At 43.8% G+C, this 11,708-nt stretch overlaps 1 protein-coding gene across 1 annotated transcript; it reads left to right on the forward strand.

Moving 5' to 3' along the window:
* Window positions 1–2,437: 2,437 nt before the first annotated feature.
* Window positions 2,438–11,312, forward strand: KNSTRN (kinetochore localized astrin (SPAG5) binding protein). Its single transcript, XM_034770047.1, has 8 exons — window positions 2,438–2,941; window positions 4,873–5,005; window positions 5,188–5,250; window positions 5,569–5,668; window positions 8,207–8,321; window positions 8,722–8,780; window positions 8,897–8,968; window positions 10,750–11,312. Exons 1-8 carry the CDS (start codon window positions 2,866–2,868, stop codon window positions 10,879–10,881), a joined length of 750 nt encoding a protein of 249 aa, XP_034625938.1. The 5' UTR covers window positions 2,438–2,865; the 3' UTR covers window positions 10,882–11,312.
* The last annotated feature ends 396 nt before the right edge of the window (window positions 11,313–11,708 follow it).

Consider the following 11,708-nt stretch of genomic DNA (forward strand, 5'->3'; position numbering starts at 1 on the left):
AAAAATAAAAAACAGCAGCAAAAGCTAAAACTATCTACCAACCCTTCTTCAAATATTGAGGACAAGCTCTGAGTTACAAAAGGCTTGTAGGTCTCTTAAAAGGCAAATAAGCTAAAGGATGTTTGGGGGAAAAAAGATTGGCTTACTTGTTAAAAGAGAGAGAGAGAGAGAGAGAATATGAAATTTGTCTGAAAAATCTGATCAAGTTCTCATTTTTAAGTAGGGAGTTTTCAAAAATATAGTTATATGTCTGTGACCTCTAAGCACACTTTTTTAGGGGCAACCAACAGCCACAGTGCAATTTTGGGTGTGTTAAGAGTTTCCATTACAAACCATATTTTTTAGGATTTTAGAGTCCATAAAATGTGCTTCCGTCTTAATTGGTCAAATTCATGCCTGTATATTCATACCCATGACTAGTATACCATTATTTCCCACTATTTGGGGACTGTGTGTATCACTGTATCTGTTGAAATAATTTTAAAATAAATCATTAAAAAACAGATGGCTACTGTTGTCACATATTGTAAACACTTGCAGCACTGTTTCCCCCACATCAGCCCCTGTGACTAAAGCTGATCAGAAAATTTCATCAGAAGTTTTTTGCTGGGAAAAGCTGTTTTTGACGAAGCTTCTCCCCCCCCAAAAAAAATTTTATCATTTTTTTATGAAATTTCCCATAAAAATACTCAATATGAAAATTTTCATTTTGGAAAAAAATCTAAATTTTGTTTCAAATTTTATTTTCATTTGTATATTATTTGCATGTTATTTCCTAATATGTCAGCAGTAGTAGTTCACAATATATTTGTATATATACCATATATATAGTAGTGCATATACATATTGTATTATGCCATGTCAGCTGTAGTGCATAATAATTGAAATATTCTCTTATTTGTGAAATCATTAAGTTTAGTACTGATCAAAGTGTTTCCTGCTTGTGTTAGAGTGATAAGGCAGGTGAGGTAATATCTTTTATTGCAGTGATTCTCAACCTTTCCAGATCATTGTACCCTTTTCAGGAGTGTGAGTTGTCTTGTGTATCCAAAGTTTCACCAAACTTAAAAACTGTTTGCTTACAAAAATCAGGCATAAAAAGACAAAAGTGTCACCTCATACTATTACTGAAAAATTGCTTACTTTCTCATTATCATATAAATCAATTGGAATATAAATATTATACTTATATTTCAGTGTATACATTATAGAGCAGTATAAACAAGTCATTGTCTGTTTGCTAGTGATTTTTATGTAGCCTGTTGTAAAACTAGGCAAAGCTCTAGATGAATTGATGTGTGCCCTGGAAGACCTCTACACACCCCCAAGGGTACAGGTACCCCTGATTGAGAACACTGTTTTATTGGACCAACTTCTGTTGTGAAAAAGTCAAGCTTTTGAGATACACAGAGCTCTTCTTCAGGTCCTGCCTGTGGTGTAAGGAAAGGTTGACATTCAAGTTATGCACTAGTTACTATGCACACCTCAACCTCTTAACACATAATAAAATAATGTATAAATAATACAAAATAGTATACAATTGAAAACATTACAGATGAAATGTGAAACTAAAACACAACAAAGGGAACATTTTCAGAATATCCGTTGTGAAGGAAATTGTAAAAATAGCCGGTTTTCTTTCCATTTGGAATGAAAACAAATTTCAAAATGCCCATTTTCCTGTGAAATGGAAACCCCAAGTTCTCAACAGCTCTGCTCCTGCCTCCCTGCAGCTACCCTGCCTAGCGGGTGTCAGTGCTACGTCAGTGGGCGCCCTATGCATCCGAAGAAGTGGGCTGTAGCCCACGAAAGCTTATGCTCTAATAAATTTGTTAGTCTCTAAGGTGCCACAAGTACTCCTGTTCTTTCTACCAGGAATATTCCTCCCCACACCCCCTACAAGTTACTAATTGCACTTTCCCACAAACCAAAAACGGGGGGGGGGGGCCTTGTCCTGCTCTGAACAATTGCTTAGTCTGCCTATGCCTACCTCCGCCGCTGGGGCAAGACAGCCCCACGCAGCCCCAGCCCCACAGCACTGCTGGCTACTGCAAGTCTGGGCGGGTCCGCAGCGGGGCGAGGGGCCGGGCAGGGCTGAATGGGGGTGGCCACCCTGCTGCTCCCTTGGCTCCCTCGCAGCCGCCGGGCAGCACGGAGCAGGAAAGCCGCCTCCCCCCGAGCCATAACGCAGCCTCGCGGCGCCCTGGCCGCAGCGCAATCCCCTGCAGGGTAGACGGCTCCGCCCGAGGGAGAGCGGCCGCCCCCCCACCCCAAGGGGGCACGTGCCTGGTGACACGTTCCCTACGTCTCCGACTTGCCCGCCCCAGCTCAGGGCAAAATTCGTGGGGGGTGTCTCTTTCCCTACTGCGCATGTGCGCACATGTGGCGGTACCTGCGCACTATGGAGACGCCACCAGCTGGCTTTGCGCCTGCGTGCCTCTTCGCCCCGCCCTTCCCATTTTCAAACGGCAGCGGGAACGGCCCCCACCCAGAGAGGTGCCTGTCGCTGTTATCTCTCGCTGTCCCGCGAGCCGGCACCCGGTCCGGGGCCCCTTCGTTCCCGCTCTGTGCAGCGCGCGGGACGGGTCAGGCCCGGCTCTCGGGTGGGGGTGGGGAGGCGCTTTCCTAGAGCCCGACACGCCCGGGTTTCGGTTGCAAAGCCAAACGGTGGGCGCGGCCGTGCTGTTCCCGCGGGCCTGGCCGAGCCCTGCGGAACGTCCCCTGGGGCTTCCAAACGCTCGCTGGGCTGCTCGGGGACACATCTCCCGTCCTCACCCCCGGAAAAGTCTCCTGGGAGTTGATCAGCGCGTCCTTCCCGTGTCCCCCTTGGCGCGTCCAGGCTCGCGCTGCGGAGACCCGCCGGCCATGGAGAACGAAAATTCCAGGATCCCGGTCTACAGCTTCCATCACCCCACAGCGCTCTCCCGTAGCGTCCCCCCAGGTCAGTGACACAGCGGGGGTGTCTCAGCGGTGCTGCTGCTCGTCCTCCGCCTCCCTTCTTTCCTCAGAGCAAGGATGGGAGAACGGAGCCTTTTGAGCTGCAGCGAAGTATTGTTGCCTACTTCTAAATACATGTGGTCTCTTATATTGTGAAACATTAATATGTTAAATTTGCAAATGCCTCTCTTGGAATTGACACCTCCTCATCTATTATTGGGAGTGGACTACATCCACCCCCTGATTGAATTGGCCCTGTCAACACTGGTTCTCCACTTGCGCAGGTACTCCCTTCTCTACATATGTCATTAATATGTTACTTTTTCAAGACCCCTCTTTTCATTGGATGAGCACCTGTTTGTGTCTCAAAACCAGTTGGTTTTTTGTAAAACATAGGGTGGGAGAGGGTGTGCTAGAAGAGTCCATTTTTATTTTATTATTTATTATCATTATTATTGCAAAGTAGGTTGGTGGGAAAGAATACAACCCCTTCCATTTTTAGGAGTAAAATGGCCCCAGGGCATTTGACTTTCAGAAGGCTGATGAGAGATGGCATTGAGGGGCTTTTGGATTCAGAGGGTGACATAGGTCTTAACTTTCTAGAGCACTAACTTTGTTCTCTAAAGAATCAGAGAGAAATGTTTGTCAGTATCTTTTAGTAAAACCATGAGTATCCTGGGTGTTTTTAATTTGCAGAATGGTTTTAATCTTACTAATAACTATTCTAGTTCACCCAATATTAAACCCTGTAATTATGCTGCATCCTTAACTGTAACAGTGATAAATAGAAAACTCTTAGCATGCAATCCTCATGTGTTCATAATCTCTTGAAACTTGTATTTTGGGCAGAAACTCTCCATGCTTGGCCTCCTAGGTTTGTCTTCATTCCCTGTGTTTTTAACGTGTTTGTGGGATAACAAATGTGTGTTAACTATCTCTGTAAAAACATAGTGGAGCCAAGGCATGTTAGTTTTGCTACTGGATTAACTAGGTGAGATCAGTCCCAGGAGAGCATATAGTGCTGACCGCACAGCTCCGCTTTGAATTTTACAGCAAGATAGCTATCACACATTTGTTATCTCATTCTTTTTTCAAAATCAGTTTGCATCATTGCTGAGCTTTTCCAAAAATTCTCCTACTATTGGTCTAGTGCTGGTGCAACTCACCAGTGCTAGCAATACTGGTAGGGCCAGCATAAGCCAGGTAAAGTCATCTTAACCACAGTTTTGCCTAACTTTGCTCAGAGGAAGTCAAAACAATACGATGGCCAAAACCCATGTGTGGCTGCTCTACATTAATGCTCCTATTGCTAGCCTGTAGCTGAACTTCCAAAACTGCTTGGTGTGAACAAGGCTCTACATAATTAGTGGAAATATCAGATGTTAGAGTGTCCAAATCATCATGACATACAGTCTGACTGTATATTCAGAGAGCAAGCTTTCTCATGACCTTGTGTGACATTCATCTTAATGTTAGAAGTCTGGAGTTGCTTAAGCAACATCAAATTAGATCTTCTAACTCTAAAAGTGTTAAATAGATCTGTTCTTCATTTGACACTGAACAACTTTCACTATCAAAGCAGTATTCATGTACCCGCCTGATGCTGAAATGACTGTCTGTGTCATTAAACCTGGCTGTCAAGCTATCCCATCCAGTGCTGGAATGGTAAACTACATTCTAAAATTGCTTACCGTAGCCCATCCAGGGCTTAAGTAACACATTTTTCATTCTGAGCCTGTATTTTGTTCAGAATTTGGAGGGATGGGGTGTGGCATGCTACTTAGTCGTCATTACTTCACATCTTGTTAGAGTGAGATGTTAACATACAAGTGATTCCTCCAAAGTTCAAGATTTCTTTGCTAATGTGGAAGTTGGAGGACTGTTTTCTCTTGTTAGTTCCTCACAGTGTTCGGTGACGCTTGTATCTTGTTCCAGACATACAGACGCCATTTCCATCGAAGAAACAACGTATCAACAAAACAGTTGAGCCAGAATTCAGCAAAGATCCCAATTTCACTTTTAGCTCAAATGTTCCAGAGGATGGTGTCTTCAAAGCCAAAAACCAAGGGTAAATGAAAAATACATGCACTGACAAACTTCAGGTTTTTAGTAATTTTAAAATGTCTAAAAGGTACTCCAGTCAGTAGCAAAAAATATGCATAGAAAATCAGGCTTTTGTTAAAGTGATAGTTGGTTTGATGGTTTGGCAAAATGCTACATGCTTTGATAGTAATACTTCTCCCTTTTTAGTCTCTGTAGGTCTACCAAGAAAGTGGAACCTCTTTCTAAAAAGACAGCAACAACTGCACGAGGGTAAGTTGGTGCAAAAAAAAAACCCATCTCAAATAGTACTATTAGCTGTCCTGATGAGGCCCAGCCTTGTATGGCAATGAACAGTATGGCCCTATGTGCTGATGGCCAACAATAAACTCAGGCTACATGGAGCCCAAAACAATCTAGTAGTTAGTTCAGTGCGCACTCCATCTTTCAAGAGAGGAAGCTACACTACTGCAGGTGCACAACATTGTCTGAAACTTCCCTGGCTGAAGCATGTCTTAACCATATGCTTAGCTGAATACTAACCATAAACTGGCATCTGTTAAATCCTCGGTGATGTGTGACTCTTGACAGACCCCTGAGCCGATACAGATTGGAGACAGAGCTAAAGACGAAGAACCAGTTGTTGGAAATAGCCAAACAGCAACTGCACTCAAAGCTGGCAGGAGCACAGGTAAAAAGCAATACTTGGCTGATCATCTTGTTAAAAGATTATCTGGTAATACTTTTATGAGCTGTGTGCGGAATAATGCTATGGCTAATGGAGTCCAAATAAGATCTCTTCTGTTCCCATAAAAACAACGAGGAGTTCTGTTCCCGTATACCACACTCCCAATTTACTTGTTTAAAGCTGTGACTGAAGCCTGCTATTAGGTCTAGGATGTGGAATAGAAGGCAATGAGTTTGTCAAGATTCAGGGCTAGCTGCACCTCTTGATCTTTCTAGCTTTTAGGCCTTGACCCTTCACATCTCAGGCAAAATCATGTGATTCTTCCACTCTTAGACCAGGCTGTAGGCTACACTACCAAGTGGGACTATTCAGTAGATCCAACTGGATTAGGGTACCTGCAGTTCTTCCCTTCAGGAGCTGTGACCAGTGGTGAACACAGTGACACAAAACAGGCTTCTTTTAAGGTGTTCTTAAATCTGAACAGTGGGAACACAGCATAAGAATACTCCTGGGGCATTCTGTGCCAAGAAATTAAAAATTCTGTGCACACTATTTTAAAATTTTGCAAATTTTATTTGTCAAAATAACACTACATAATCACACGAGTTTCAATTACTTTGGAAATTTATTTCAAAATATCTGTCAGCAAGTATGTCTGTAACAATACCGCATGCATGTGTGCGCGCGCGGGCACACACAGAGTCCCCCAGGAGTAGAGTTAAAGAAACCCCTATGACAACCCAGTGTACTGTTTCTCTGCCCCCTTCCTCTCCCAGAGCCAGCTGGGGGGCCAGACACCCACAACCCCTCCCCACCAGAGCCCAGCTGTGTTTGACTTCTCCCCCCTGCCAATACACCCAAACTCCCTCCCCCCAGAGCCCAGTTGCAGGGCCCACCTGTCCCAGATACCTGCACCACCACCCCTCTCCCGAGCCCAGCTGCAGGCCCCGCTGCCCAAACACCCGCCCCTCTCCCCGCCAGAGCCCAGCGATCCAGTGGGAGAAACAGCCTGATGCTAGGTCCCAAGCTTGTGGAGAGTTTCCTGCGTGCCATGTCTCCTTCCCTCCGGGCATGTGGGGAACTGCAGCTGCTGGGAATCCTCTAGCTCAAGGGTAGGCAACCTATGGCACACGAGCCAAAGGCAGCACGCGAGCTGATTTTCAATGGCACTCACACTGCCTGGGTCCTGGCCACCAGTCTGGGGGGCTCTGCATATTAATTTAATTTTAAATGAAGCTTCTTAAACACTTTAAAAACCTTATTTACTTTACATACAACAATAGTTTAGTTATATATTATAGACTTATAGAAAGAGACCTTCTAAAAATGTTAAAATGTTTGACTGGCACACGAAACCATAAATTAGAGTGAATAAATGAAGACTCGGCACACCACTTCTGAAAGGTTGCCGACCTCTGCTCTAGCTCTTCCCCCTGCCCCCCAGCCATTTCTTCTGTGTGTGAATTGGGCTCTGCTGGGTCCAGCGGCCCCTTGTGGCAGCCAGCAGCACTGTAGCACATTTCTGTGGGAAGAAAGGAAATTCTGCGCACACAACATTAATTTAATTAATTTCTGTGAAATTCTGCATGATGCAGAATTCCCCCAGGAGTAAAACAAAACATTTTAATAAATTATCAGATTTATTAAAACAAAAGTCTTGTTTACCTAAAAGCTTAAGTAGGCCTATATTACCCTAGACCCACTGATCTCTTGGGGAGCAGTCTGTTGCCTACACTCAATAGTTTCTGCTTCAGTCTCTTCCTCTTACTCTGACCCTTAACATTTTAACTTCCTCCACAGCATGGCCAGGTCTACACTATAAACTCTTGTCAGCAAAGCTATGTCCGTCAGGGTTATAAAGAGCTATGCCAGCAAAAACACCTACTGTAGATGCAGTTGTACCAGCAAAACTGGGCTTTTGCTGGTATAGCTTATTTCTCTGCAGGGCAGGGGGGCAGTACTTGAGTAAGCTATACCAGCAAAACTGTGGTTTTACTGGTATAAGCTGTGTCTATACTAGGAATGCTTTGCTGATAAAATATGCTGGTATAGCTATACCAGCCAAGTGCTCCTACTGTAGACCTGGTCTTTCTGTTTCTAAACCCTTCTGAGGTTTTGCTTTCTCCTTGTGGGACTGAGACATTCCTGGATAAACCTGTTTTAGCAAGTCAGTAGGGGGTCTAGCCAGCACTCCAGAATAAATAACTCCAGGACTGTTCATCAAGTGGTTGCTGAGCCGGGCTGTTCAAGATTTACTGTCACGCCGCCTCCACCCTTCCCTTGGGATGCATTTAATTAGCAACTTGTTAGGAATTAACACAACATATGCCTACAGTAATTGAATCAAGAGATGCCTGTAATAATTTACTACTAACTCCAAATCTGTCAGTATTAAAAAGTGGTGAGCACTAAGTCTGTCCAAGAACTTATCTCCAATGTATTGGGAGCAGGTATGGCTGCTAACTGGAAAGAAGATGGGAGGGAAACAGGAAGAATCTTTTTAGGGGCTTTATTGACTTCTAACTTGTGTGGTACTGATAGGGCACTATAAAAGACTTAAGAGAAAAGAATGAAGTCCTGGAAGAAGAAGTTCAAAAGCTGAAGAAATTTCAAGATAACTGTATGGTGATTTTAGAAAGCAGAAATATTGATCCAGGTAAGGACTAACTATTTCAGTTCTGAGCATAAGATGGGGAGCTAGCCCCCCATCTCCACCCATTATGATAATTGGTACCCTGATTCTTCAGGTGCGACCTTTTTGTTGTAACCAAGGAGCTCATGTGACATTCATTCTTGATTTCAGTGTAGCAGAGATTTTGGCATAACACTAATCACTTTGGGCTGAAAGGGAGAAGTTGTTCCATCTGGCTCTCTGCTTACTACAGAAGAACCAGACTCACAACTCCCCAGAATACTTGATTTGCTCGTAATGTAAGTTTAGAGGCTGATTCTGCAGTGAAGTGACTTAATACTTTGGGTGAAGGTGAGGTCTAACAGCTAGTAGGGAAGTGTATGGGTAACTACTAAAGAAGCTTATGAAAGTATTTATAAACCAGTTACAGGCAATGAAATCTTGGAGGAAGAAGATACGAAGGAGTGTCAGAAGCAGACAATGGTGAGAACTTGTCAGAGTGGAATTGGGTTAAGCAGACTTTGTTTAAATTGATGATAGAGGCAATTGCTGTGTGATGCAGAATCTGGATAAACTAGATGCTTTGGACTTTTCTTCAGTTGCTGACGGAGAAGCTTAAAGAAGAACTGAGACTATTCAGCCAAATGGCTGAAAAACAAGAGGAGCTTCTGGTAAGACAACCCTTTCCTTCATCCCAAACCAGGCAATTGAATATCTGGGGTTAGCTGAAATTCTGAAGTTTGGTTTTCCTGGGTTCTCTTCAAGCAAACTAATGTACTGTAGCAGGCCTTTTATCTTGCCTCCTGTCTTCAATTCTAAATATGCATGTAGTAAGGACATTCTAGATGGTATTAAGTCCCCAAAGAGATGAGAAGGGATTACAGTTTAAATCAGTCACGTCACTGAAATTAACAGCCAGTTTAACTTGGAAGATCCAGTATAATCAGGATTAAGTGTAGTCAGAACTGGAATGAGAGGCCTCCAAGAGAGAATGAAGGGTGCATCAGGACGCTAATGATTCTGAAAATAGCAATGAACCAATGTTGCAGAATGGTGGGAAAGGGTGGCAGCAATGTTCTGGAAGTGCAAATTTACATATGTGCTGAGAAGTTTCTGCTACTTAGGGTCACTAAAGATCTCATGACCCTATTCACAATGGATGATGCATTAGACTTCATGGGGAAAAGAATGGTCCAGTAGTTAGGGCACTAGCCTGGAACTCAGACTTGGGTCGAACTCTCTGCTCTCACACAGACTTCTGGTGTGACCTTGGGCATGTCATCTGGTCTGTGCCCCACTTTCCAATCTGTACACAAGGAGAACAGTACTTACCTTCCTTATGGGGGTCTTAAAAATAAATTAAGTTGCCAAGTGTCAGATGCGACAATAATGCCCAAGATGCTACAATAATGCCCATATAACTACCACAGGTAGCATTCTAGCCAAATTTCAGCTATCTATGTAGCAGTGTTTCAGAAGTGGCTCTTCAGGGTGAGAACTCCTACTATGCCAGCTAGCATGGTAAGTTCAGAATACCCGAGATTCCTTAAACCATGGTCTTTACTGAATTAACTTTGATTCAGTTGGATGAAGACCAAAAAAACAATACTTAGTTGTGCTCTCACTTGATCAGCAGGCGTTTTGAAGTTACCAAGGGCTGGGCTTGAACAGGATGTCTTAGTAAGAAATTGATGCTTTGGGGTAAGGTGCTGACAAGAAATGGGGCTGAAGCAAAGTGGTCTTCCTGGTATGGCTTGACTTACAATAAGTCCGTGTGCTTTTAGCTCTGCCACCTCTGTGGAGTCATACGTATTTGTAAAAAGCAACAGAGGGTCCTGTGGCACCTTTGAGACTAACAGAAGTATTGGGAGCATAAGCTTTTGTGGGTAAGAACCTCACTTCTTCAGATGCAAGTGAAGAAGAATCTTGCATCTGAAGAAGTGAGGTTCTTACCCACAAAAGCTTATGCTCCCAATACTTCTGTTAGTCTCAAAGGTGCCACAGGACCCTCTGTTGCTTTTTACAAATACGTATGACTCCACAGAGGTGGCAGAGCTAAAAGCACACGGACTTATTGTAAGTCAAGCCATACCAGGAAGACCACTTTGCTTCAGCCTCATTTCTTGTCAGTACCTTACCCCAAAGCATCAATTTCTTACTAAGACATCCTGTTAAAGCCCAGCCCTTGGTAACTTCAAAACGCCTGCTGATCAAGTGAGAGCACAACTAAGTATTGTTTTTTTGGTCTTCATCCAACTGAATCAAAGTTAATNCTTGCATCTGAAGAAGTGAGGTTCTTACCCACAAAAGCTTATGCTCCCAATACTTCTGTTAGTCTCAAAGGTGCCACAGGACCCTCTGTTGCTTTTTACAGATTCAGACTAACACAGCTACCCCCTGATACATATTTGTAACAATCCCTACTGTACACTAACTTGCTCTTTCCATATAGACAGCAACAGCTATGTGGAAACTGGCAGAGAATGACCGAAACAATTTCCTGGAGAAGCAGGCATCCTTTCAGAGAGAAATAGAAGAGTATGCTGCCACTGTTGGTCAGGTGGAGCTCCTCTTGGACATATGAGGAGTAAGGACTAATCTTTGTCATGTTTGTGCCCTTATCAGCTTCTCATGACATATGTGTGACTCTGATCCAGGAGCATAGTTTACTGTAAACAAAGGAATTAAAGGTTACTGATGGGTCACAGAGTACACCAGAGCCCTTTTTAAGTGGACGGATAAACATAGAGATGTATTAGTCATTCCACCATAGGGGGTTCCCCTTCATAAAATAACTATAACTATATATATTTTTTTTTACTCTTTTTTTGTAAATATGATCTATTTAAAAAAAAATCCTTTCAAGCTTTGTGAATTTATATGTATTGCTTAAACATTTTAAGCTGTAAAATTGATTTGTCTTGATGGGGGAAATAACCCTCCTGTTTAGGCTTATTTTAATGCCTGCCTTTTGTTACTCAACTGTATTTTCATATTTCTAGTAAACATCTTATTACCCCTAACTCAGGTGTGGATTAAGTGGAGTGAAACTATCATCACTTTTCCCAAACAGCTGTTCTTGCTCTCCTAGCTCATTTCCAGCCCTCCCCATTCCCTTCTGAATACCTGGCTGTACCTTTTCCCCCAAGCAGCTGCAGGAAGTACAAGTTGATGTAAAGGATCGGTTAAGATTCCAGGTGGGGTCGGGGTCTGGTTGTGCACTACCTGCCCCGTCTCATCCCACAGCAAGCTGCGCTTCAACTGCAGGGGGGTGGGGCGGGGCGTGGGGCGAGACTCTCCCCCCAGGTGCTGTCTACTCTGGTAGTTGAGAGGCTGGGTTCTCCCGAGGCCCGCCCGCTCGCGCAGCTAGGCTGGGCCTGTCTGACTGCCAGGCCGGCTGATTGGCCAATG

Source organism: Trachemys scripta, chromosome 4 (assembly GCF_013100865.1).
Source record: "Trachemys scripta elegans isolate TJP31775 chromosome 4, CAS_Tse_1.0, whole genome shotgun sequence".
Classification (NCBI taxonomy): Eukaryota; Metazoa; Chordata; order Testudines; family Emydidae; genus Trachemys; species Trachemys scripta.